The 11,313-nt window shown below is 55.3% G+C and overlaps 1 protein-coding gene across 1 annotated transcript; it reads right to left on the minus strand.

Moving 5' to 3' along the window:
* Positions 1–4,694: 4,694 nt before the first annotated feature.
* LOC119305745 (aspartyl protease family protein At5g10770-like) lies at positions 4,695–9,653 on the minus strand. Its single transcript, XM_037582184.1, has 2 exons — positions 9,409–9,653; positions 4,695–6,024 (listed from the first exon to the last, which is right to left on the minus strand). Exons 1-2 carry the CDS (start codon positions 9,599–9,601, stop codon positions 4,769–4,771), a joined length of 1,449 nt encoding a protein of 482 aa, XP_037438081.1. The 5' UTR covers positions 9,602–9,653; the 3' UTR covers positions 4,695–4,768.
* Positions 9,654–11,313: the final 1,660 nt, after the last annotated feature.

Here is an 11,313-nt window from a genome sequence, read left to right on the forward strand (position 1 = left end):
TCTTCCCTGCCGCGCCGCCCCAAAGCCGCGCCGCCCTCCTCCCTGCCGCGTCGCCGCTCCAGCGCCGCCGCACCACCCCCTTTCGGCCATGGCCTCCCCCGGTTCCACCGGTACCTCCCGCAGCCGCCGCACCAACCCGTTCGAAGGTCCCGATCCCGTCGTCATCCGCGACCTCAACATCCTCGCCCGGGTTCCCGTCATCCTCGACCACCTCACCTCCACGTACTATGTCTGGAAGACGTACTTCTCCCTCGTCTGCCGTGAGTACAATCTCCGGGTTCACATTGATGGCTCCATGGACTCCCGCTTCATGGAGGACGATGAGGAGTGGACGGCCATCGACGCCACTCTCATCCGTTGGTTCTACACCACCATCTCAAAGGACCTCTTCCACACGGTGGTCTCCGCCGACGATGACGCTCACGCCGTTTGGACCAAGCTCAACGGCCTCTTCACCGACAACGTGCTCCAACGCAAGGTCTTCTTGCATGGCGAGTTTTTTGGGTGCCAGCAGCTTGAGTCGTCCGTTGACAATTATTGCATGCACCTCAAGAAGCTTGTTGACGAGCTCCGTGACCTCGGCGAGAAGGTCTCCGATGAGCTTCTCCTCAGCACCCTCATCGCCGGCCTGAATGATGACTTCGGGAATGCCGCCTCCAACATCCCCCTCATCACCAACCCGACCTTCCCCAAGATCGTCGCGTACCTGAAGCTGGAGGAGCGGCGGATGCGGATGTCACGTACCCGGGCCACCCACACGGCCCTCACCGCCGGTACCCGTGGCGGTGCGCCACCCACCGCCGTGGCCCGCCCCGGGCCCCTTCCAGGCGCCGCCGCCGCCCGGGTTTCCCTACCCGGCGCCGCCGCAGGCCCCTCCGCCCCCCGCCGAGCAGCAGCAGCGCCGGGGCGGGCGTCGCGGTCGCGGAGGCCGCAAGCAGCAGCAGCCGCAGCAGCCAGCTGCCCACGGCGGGGCCCCCCGCCAGCCGCAGCACCCGCTGCCGCCGGCGCCCTGGCAGGCCGGCCAGAACCCTTGGACGGGGGTTGTGCATGCGTACTCCATGCCTATACCGCGTGCCCCCATTCCCGGTTCCTTTAGCGCCCGCCCGGCCCCTCATCAGGCCCTGTACGCGGCCCCTCAGGCGTACCAGCCCGCGCCGCTCTATGGCCCCTCGGGCTATGGGTATGTGGCGCCACCGCCTCAGCCGGCGCCGTCTGCCCCGGCCCTCCCGCCGGCGCCTTGGGATCCCGCGCTTCTAGCGGCTCTCCACATCGCCCCCACGCCGCAACAGTACACTGGCGGTGGCAACTTGTATATGGACACCGGAGCCACGGCTCACATGGCCGCCAACCCCGGTAACCTTCTTGCCGCTCACCCCGTTCACACCGCTGCTCGCATTACCGTGGGTGACGGTTCTTCCATGCCCATTACTCATGTTGGCCATGCTGCTTTTCCTTCTAACTCCATGCCATTATATCTTTCTAATGTGCTTGTTTCTCCTGACATCATTAAAAATCTTGTTTCCGTTCGTTCTCTTACACGTGAAAATCCTGTTACCGTTGAATTTGACATGTTTGGCTTTTCTGTCAAGGATGCCCATACCCGGATGGTGCTCCACCGATGTGACAGCCCCGACGAGCTCTACCCGGTCCACTCACCTACCTCATCCGTTGCTGCACCCATGGCGCTTTCCGCCGGAGTGGACCTTTGGCACGCTCGTCTCGGTCATCCCAACATCGCCACCCTTCGTCATATTCTTCGGAGTTTTTCATTCACGTGTAATAAGATCGACGATCACACTTGTCGTGCTTGTCGCCTCGGCAAACATGTTCGTCTTCCTTTTAGCAATTCCTCGCATGTCGCATCATACCCGTTTGAGTTAATTCATAGTGATGTCTGGACCTCTCCTGTTGCAAGTAACACGGGCTATCTTTATTATCTCGTCATACTTGATGATTTTTCGCACTATGTGTGGACCTTCCCGTTGCGGCGAAAGTCAGACTCTGTTGCCACTCTCACCGCCTTCTACTCCTATGTCTCCATGCAGTTTGGACGTCCCATTCATGTGTTGCAAACAGACAACGGGAAGGAGTTCGATAACCTTGCGATCCGCAACCTTCTCGCCACACACAGCACGATCTTTCGTCTCACTTGCCCGTACACTTCGCAATAAAACGGCCGCGCTGAGCGCGTGCTACGCACTCTCAATGACTGCGTTCGCACCCTCCTCTTTCACGCCAACGTGCCACCACATTTTTGGCCCGACGCGCTTGCCACTACATCACTACTCATAAACATTCGTCCCTGTCGCACTCGCGGGAATTTCACACCTCATCATCTCTTGTTTGGCACGCCACCCTCCTATGCTGAGCTCCGCATCTTCGGTTGCCTGTGCTACCCCAGCATCGCTTCCACCGCTCCTCATAAGCTCGCACCTAGGTCTGTGGCCTGCATCTTTCTCGGCTATCCTCCTAACACCAAAGGCTACCGCTGCTATGATCCTATCTCTCATCGGGTGATCACTTCACAACACGTTTACTTTGATGAGATGGTTTTTCCGTTTCAGCAGGTACCTTCGGATGATGCGGCCTTGCCCGCTCCCGGTGATGGCCGCCCACGTGCCTCTCTTGGGCCGCCTCCCGGCTTTGAGGATGCCCCCCGCGCCACGGGTTGAGTTTCTCCCCGTTTGGCTGCCCTAGGGGCTGCACCTCCCTCGACGCCCGCGACGCCCTCGGCGTCCCCGGCCTCGACCCTGTCGGCGGCCTCGTCCGCGGAGGCCTCGCCCGCGGCGGTCACATCGGAGGCGGGCTCATCTTCGTCCTCGCCCGCCTCCCCTCTAGACCCGCTGCCCCGCCCGATGACTCGCTCTCGGGCTGGCACCCTTCGCTCGAGCACGCGGTACCCCAGCGATGAGTATCTTCTCGCTGCTTCCGTCTCTGAGCCGTCTCCTCTCCCATCGTCAGCTCGAGCCGCCCTTCGGAATCCTCATTGGCTCGCTGCGATGCAGGAAGAGTTCGATGCGCTCTAGTGGAACCGTACCTGGCAGCTCGTCCCTCGGCCGCCTCGTGCCAACATTATCACGGGCAAGTGGGTCTTTCGGCACAAGACTCGTCTGGATGGCACTCTCGAGCGCTATAAAGCTCGCTGGGTGGTTGGGGGTTTTCGGCAACGCACGGGCGTGGACTTCACTGACACATTTGCCCTGGTAGTTAAACCGGGCACGACCCGCGCCGTGCTCCAGCTCGTCGTGTCCCGAGCATGGCCTGTGCATCAGTTGGACGTGTCCAATGCCTTCTTGCACGGCCACCTGGCTGAGCAGGTGTTCTGTGAGCAACCCACCGGCTTCGTCGACGCCACGCATCCAGATCATGTGTGCTTGCTCTCCCGTTCTCTCTACGGGCTAAAGCAGGCACCTCGAGCCTGGTACCAGCGCATCGCCGCCTTCCTGCAGACGCTCGGATTTACATCGACTCGCTCCGATGCGTCCCTATTCGTGTATCATCACGGAGTTGACACGGCCTACTTGCTGCTGTACGTCGACGACATCATTCTGACGGCATCCACTATCGCGCTCCTCCAGCGGCTTACTGCTCGTCTTCGTGATGAGTTTGCCCTGAAGGATTTGGGTCCTTTGCATTATTTCCTTGGCATTGAGGTGGTTCAACGGCCAGATGGGTTCTTCCTGCATCAGCAGCGCTATGCCCATGAGCTTCTCGACCGAGCCGGCATGCTTAACTGCAAGCCTGCTCCCACGCCAGTTGACACCAAGGCCAAGGTCTCCGCTTTGGAGGGTTCGCCTGCATCTGATGCGGCCTTCTACCGCTCCATTGTGGAGGCCCTGCAGTACCTGACCCTGACGCGCCCCGACTTGCAGTATGCCGTTCAGCAGGTCTGTCTTCACATGCATGCTCCGCGCGACTCTCACTGGACTCTGGTGAAGCGTATCCTCCGATACATACGCGGCACCCAGTCCTTGGGACTTACTTTGACGGCCTCCGCCTCCACCGACCTCGTCGCCTACTCTGATGCGGACTAGGCTGGCTGCCCCGACACACGGTGCTCCACCTCGGGGTACTGTGTCTACCTTGGGCCGTCCCTGATCTCTTGGTCTTCCAAGCGACAGCCCACCGTCTCCCGCTCGAGTGCCGAGGCTGAGTATCGAGCAGTGGCTAACGCCGTTGCTGAATGCTCTTGGCTCCATCAGCTGCTCCAGGAGTTGCTTTGTGATGTTCACAAGGCTACGCTTGTCTACTGCGACAACGTCTCCGCCGTTTACCTCTCCGCCAACCCGGTCCATCATCGTCGAACGAAGCATATTGAGCTCGATATACACTTCGTTCGTGAGCAGGTGGCTCTTGGGCGTATCCGGGTCCTCCACGTCCCGACAGCGCAGCAGTTCGCCGACGTCATGACGAAAGGATTGCCTACTTCTGTTTTCGAGGAGTTCAGGTCCAGTCTTTGCGTCTCCGGCGACGCTTCGACTGCGGGGGGTGTTGAATATATGGTTTGTGCATGCATATTTTATAGCTTGGCCCACCTCCTAGTCTTTGTATAGTTGAGGTTGTGGCCCATCTTGTACTCCATATATACGTGCGCTTTGCACCGATCAATACATCGTGAAGCATTGCCAAAACAATCGTTTCCAACATAAAGAAATACAGTATTTGCATTACCATGATATATTGGATTTCTTCCGTTTCCATGTGGCACTTCATCAGGAAAAAAAATTGGTGATCGATTAAGCTCGATCGACCAAGTAGCAGCCAGCCATCAGCTGCAGCCGTTCGCGCCGAACCCGATCTTGTTGTTGGCGACGTCGTACACCACCGCGAGCGTCTTCTGCTGCGTGTTCCCGAGGATGCCGACGTCCGCGCCGTCGCCGTTGGGCGCGAACGCCAGGCACGCCTGCGACACCTTCGCCACGTACAGCACCCCGCTGAAGTCGAGCCCCATGGCGGCGCCGCCGGCGAACACCAGCGCCACCGACGGTATGCGCACCGTCGTGTGCCCCGTGAAGTCGTAGCACGTGTCCAGGATGGATAGCGCGGGCGCCCGCTTGTACCCGTACCTGCCCATGGACTGCGCGAACGCCGACCGCAGCGCCGCGTACGCGCGCAGCGGCAGGCGGGTGATCACCGTCCCCGAGTCGATCACCGTGCCGGCGGTGGAGAATACTATGGGAGAGACCCTGACCGTCCGCCCGGCGACCTTGACGCCGACGAGGCCGACGTAGTAGAACGACGGCGTCTCGTGGCGGGTTTCCATCGCCGTGAATCGTGCGTTCGCCGGCGCCGGCCCGCCGAGGGAGAGGTACCCTGCGGTGCTCGGCGACGACGGGAGGCAGTAGGAGAACCCCGCCCCGTACTTGGACGCCGCTTGGGACGACAGCGACACCTTCTCCCGGCCGAGCCCGACCAGCCCGTCGGCCCTGCCGAACAGCCCGGTGTCCTGCTCGCCGCACCCGAAGACGAACCCCGGGAGCGCGTCGGACGGCGTCAGCGTCAGCGTGTCGCGCGCCAGGGCGCCGTCGGTCTGCGACTGGTCGCCGTACACGACCTCGTACCGGCATTTCTTGTCCCTCGAGCAGCTCCGCGAGTCCAGCCCCTGGCACTCCGGCGCGGCGCAGGGCACGGCGGAGTACGTCGAGGACCGCGCCGGGTCGAAGAGCGGGTCCTTCTGGTCGTAGCAGTCGGAGCACGGCGTACACTGCACCCACGACAGGTCGCTGCCGGTGTCAAACACCACCGTCATGTCCCTGGCCGGGGTGCCGAGGCCCACGGACACGACGTAGTTGCCGGTGCCGAGGGAGATGCCCCGCTGCGCCGGCAGGGTCACGCCCTTGGGGCCACGGGCTTGGTCCAGCACGGGCGACGCCGCCGCCGCGATCCTGCGGTGTATGGAGTCGACCCTGGCCTGGTCGTCGTTCAGGAGCTCGGCGTGGGGCGGCGGGGCGCCGCGAGCCTGCAGCGGCGAGCACGGGCCGTGCCGGTGCACGACGTTGAGGGCCGACGAGTTTGATGCTGGTGCTGCGGGGCGACAGAACCAAAATTAGCTACTAGTGTACAACTCAACGCACACTGCAATCACATTTTAATTTTGACCGCTGTTTGCACTTTCCAGTGATCTGATAAATTATAACAACAAAAATACTACTCCTATTTGTTTTTTGGATCAGGATGTGATCACCCTGCGGCAGGGGATCCTCGTCCCCTGCAGGAGGCCAGGAGTTTTGTGGGAGTAATTTCGGTAGTAATTTCGGTAATTTCGGACAGGCGCACTTGTTTAGACTAGCCACAGTGGGAGTAATTTCGGTAGTAACATCGAGCCCAACTCAGCAAATTTGCTTATGTGGCAATGAGTTAATGAGAAGAGATGTAGTACTAGTAACTTAGCTAGTTACTGTAACATCACATGTCCCAATGCAATATGAGTCTATAACCTAATAAATGAAGCTTTGTATGTTATCACACTTATGTTACTACCCACTATGAAGATAGTAACATAGTCTAGGGATATGTGTATGTTACTAGTGTATGTTACTATGCATTATGGGTAGTCTTAGAAATCAAGTGGCGATTCCGTTCACGGAGAGACTAAAGCGACCAGGTTAGCGACCTTTGACTCATCCAGACTGATACGTCATTTTCCTTTTCTGGCCTAGATGGCCCGTGTCAGCTCATGCGGTTACTATAATTACCGAGTACATTTAGGGCACGTACAATGCATAGCCTCAAGGTGATGCCTCATATGCCATGTAGGATCGAATATGACGTAAAGTAGGTTCGGAGGGAAGCGGGATCCTCTCCAGGAGACGGGTGCTTGAAGAGAAAAAGTGTGATCCGGTGACAAAAGCTGAAAAGGTTGAAGTGAAAAGCAGAGATGCATGTGTATTAAAGTCTTTATTTTCTGTTTCTTAGAGCATCTCCAACAGGCGCCGAACGCGCCGCGCGCAAAAAACTGGTTTGCCGCGCGCTCATCGCCTGGTTTGGCGCGGCGTGCAGCGCTGGCTCCAGCAGCTGCGCTAAAATGCAGCGCGCGCGCCGCTCCAGCAGCGCGCAAAAAATGCAGCGCGCGCACAACATTTTTTTATTTTTAGATAAATCGGAAGCATAGATAAATAAAAACTAGATAGATTGCATAAATAAAAAACGATACAAAGGTATTTTACATCGGTGCAACTAGACAGATAGTTCGAAAGCATAGATAAACTACGGCGCAACTAGATAGAAACTACACCAAGTCGATATCATCATCACCATCATCATCCTCGTCGGTGTCGTCCGAGGTATCGAGCCATATGTCCAACCAACGATCATCGTTTTTCGTGATGAATGACCTCCCACATGCTGCAACGATATCCGACTGCGCATTCGCCAATGCCTTTCGCCGACGCCTGTCCAACCATGACTCGCGGCGCCTTCGCGTGTCCTCCTCGCGGCGCCTTGCCTAGTAGGCTTGCTCGTAGGCGACGTCCTCCGGGTGGCGCCGGCGCCACTCCCCCATGACCCGCTCGTCCTCCTGGGCGACGAGGAGGCGGCGCTGCCGCTCAGCGTGCTCCGCACGGTCTTCTGCCGTGTTAAGACGAGGCGGCGGGGCGACGTCCAGCGCCTGCTGGAGCGTGTAGTCGTCCTGGAAATTCATCTGCCCGCGCGGCCTGCCTAGGCGCCACGCCGCCACGTCGTACGCGCGGGCGGCCTCGCGCGCCGTCTCGTAGGTGCCGAGGCCGAGCCGGAGATCGCCGGAGCGTATCTCGGAGTAGTACCCGCCGTTGGGGCGCAGGCGGACACTGCGGAAGCCCGACGCTCCTCGGCGGCGCGGCGGCATGGTGGCGCGTCGGTGGCGGGGCGCTGGAGCGGTGGAGGCGCGCGTGGCAGAGGAAGAGGAAGAGGAGTCGTGGAGAAGGCGCGTGGCGAGCGCCGCATTTTATAGGCGCGCCGGAAGCGGTGCGCCAAAAATGGCGCGCGAGCTGCCGCCTTTTCGCGCACGCGCGCAAGCGGTTCCCGCGCGCGCGAGTTTCCCGCCACCGCTCGAGCGCGGCAAAACGTCCCGCACGCGCTAGAAACTGGGTTTACCGCACGCGCGCGTCTTTTGGCGCGGCCGTTGTAGATGCTCTTAATGAGGCCCACTAGTGGTAGCTTGCATTGGGGAGAAAAAATAAATGCAGATGCCTCAAATTACTTTTTGTCATGGGGCATATGTATCCATATACCACCATTATACATGCCCTTATTACCCTAAAAAAGTGCTGCTAGTAGTTTCTAAATGTTTCATTCAAATTGAACTACAAAAATGTCTTACATTTAGATACAAAAGGAGTATGCATTAACATCAAGGTGTACACGTGTCCATCTAAATTCCGCAAGGAGATTTGCAAAATTATACTGGTAATATCAAAATCCACTTTTTTTTCAAGAAGTTTCAGTGCATTATGGCTTTCCTTTTCTTGTATCTCTATAATCAGGTACTGGTAATCTCACAATCCATTTATTTTTATGTCGGATTTAAAGGTTCTTTCTTAGAATTCTTGTTTTCGAATAGATATAACCTATTTCTTCACGTGAGATGGGATGCCATTTTTAATCCTCGCTCTACCATAAATGTTAAACATATCGTTCATTAGACACGTCACATGTTATGCACCACCCTACCCTCATCTCCCTGCTTCCAAATTATGCCACTCCCTTCCTACCCTCATCTCCCTGCTTCCAAATTATGCCACTCCCTTCCTACCCTCCATCTCCCTGCTTCCAAATTATGCCACTCCTTTCGTTTTGATTTCGCCAAGGAGTCGCTTCGCTTATTAAATTGATGTGCTAGTCAAGTTTCTTAAAAGTCTGAACAGATGAAAGAAGGTAGGCAATATATTCCAACACTCACCCTCATGCCTAGCCTTATTTAGTCCTTAGACGTGGGATTAATGTAGGCCGCAGAAGCTTTTTTTTTAATACTGCGTTGGCCGAGTCTTGAACCCAAGACCTCTCGGCTCTGGTACCATATTGAACTAATCCGCTAGTCAAATTTCTCAAATGTCCGAACTGATGAAAATGACTAGGCAACACATTTTAACATGACTCAGTTGATTGAGATTTAACCAAGTCTCTGTCAAGTGACATAACATATAAAGAAGAGACAAAAAGTTAAAAGAATCACGGATCTTCACGTAAGATCTTATGATTATAGCATCGAGTATGACTTGATTAAATCTCATTCGACTGAGATTTAGCAATCCCGTTTAAAATAAATGTTGTGGTTTTAGTTTGGACGGAGTGAGTAGTACACATACACAGCCTACGTTTGTACTGACCACTATACACAGTTCGAATGATACCTTTTGAAAGAGTAAACGTACTACGTAGGAAGGAAACCATCACACAACGGAGACACGGTGCATGGAGTACGTACGTACGTACCCTTGGACGCCGTGCAGGCCGCGGGCGGCAGTAGCGAGGCGACGCTGACGACGTGCCAGTCCGGGTCCGGGCCGCTCGCCGCCGTCCTCTCCGCCGCATCAGGAGCCGACGCGCCGAGGCGGACCAGGGCGGCGGCGATGAGGATAACCGAGACCCTGAACGGAGCGCCTCGACGCGACGCGTCGGAAGCCATTCGAGCCACCGGGAGCTTCTAGCTTATCGGTCACGGGCATAGGGCACCGCACAAGTGCACGAAGGCCAGCTTCGTAGCTGCTCTGGGTGTGATCTGAGCGAGCGATCCGATGCCGCACGCCGCGTGCTTATATAGCGTTGGCTGGCTAGCTAGCCAAGCTAGCCGTAGCCGTGCACCGGCCACCACACATGCCCGTGCGTGCGTGGAAAAAACCGGTCGGCGTCGAAGTCAGCAGGCACCACCCCGGCCCGGCGACCCGTACGTGGAAAAGTTCGGTGGTGTGCCACCGCCAGCCAGAGCACGGGCCGGCCGGCACTCCATGCCTCTACGTAGCCAAAGACCAGACCAGAGCACGGCGAGGGCCCCTGTCACCTCGGACGCGATCGCACGCACCGATAAACAAACATATGGTCGTCGAGATGTGCGGCTTTTTCCCTCGCACTCGTCGTTACTTTCGCCCCGATTTGGGTTCCGATCGACGGTGTTGGACGTTGCTTTCGCCCACTACGGTTGAGACAGAGCCGACAGCATGCAGTGGCCATGCACTGACGGACGGGAGGTGCATGTGTAATCACTCATGCGTGATGATGTTGAGATCGTTGCAAATGAAAGAGACGGCGGTTTTTGAGTGTGCGGCGTCAGCTAGCCAGCAGCAGCCAAACTAGATGTATATACACGTGGTACGGGTCGTGGTTTTTGTTTGATGGTACAGACCCAGACGATCTCCTGATGCGTGCACTGCAAAGAGCAGAGGGATAGATACAACAAACCGAGCACTTGCATGCTAGCTTGCCGTTTCTTTGTTCAGACACGCACGCGCGCACGACAACGGAATAAAGGAGCATGTACTTTTTTTTAGGGGGGCGAATCGGCCCGTGCGTTGCAACGGGAGAAAATAACATAATTTCCAATGGTGATGACCATATTTTGCTGCATCACTGACATGCACTATCACTCTCATTTTCGTGAAATCATGAACATTTTTTCAAACTTGTGAACATATCTAAAATTGTGAACATTTTTCATATTCGTGAACATTTTTACAGATTTTTGAACATTTTATAAAATCAAGAACATTTTATACTATTTGCAAACATTTTCTAGAATAGCCGAACATTTCTAGAATCGACGAACATTTTTTTGGAGATTGTTTGGTGGAACAGTCTTTGAAATTCACAAACATTTTTTTGATTTAAGAAAACTTTTTGAAATGCATGATCATTTTTTGAATCGGCAAATATTTTATGAACCAATAAACTATTTGTAAGTCAAGACCACTTTTTGAATTTTTAGGATATTTTTCAATTCATGAACATTTTTTGAATTGCCAAAATTTTATTCAATTTCATGGACATTTTTAATACACGAACATTTAAAAATCATGAACATGTTTTGATTTCCCAAACTTGTTTTCAAATTTGTGAATATTTTTTGAATATGCGAACATTTTTTAAAAATCACGAACATTTTCTGGATCCACAAACATTTATAAATTATTAAACATTCTATTTCAAAATTATCCTTTTAAAAAAAATCTGGAACTTTGCGAATGGCATGACCTGATGCGTGCACTGCAAAGAGCAGAGGGAGACAAAAAACCGAGCACTCACATGCTAGCTTGCCATTTCTTTGTTCAGACACGTACGCGCGCGCACGACAACGAAATAAAGGAGCATGTGCATTTTCTTAAGGGGGGCCTTTTTTTTAGTATG

This window comes from Triticum dicoccoides, chromosome 5B, assembly GCF_002162155.2.
Source record: "Triticum dicoccoides isolate Atlit2015 ecotype Zavitan chromosome 5B, WEW_v2.0, whole genome shotgun sequence".
NCBI lineage: Eukaryota > Viridiplantae > Streptophyta > Magnoliopsida > Poales > Poaceae > Triticum > Triticum dicoccoides.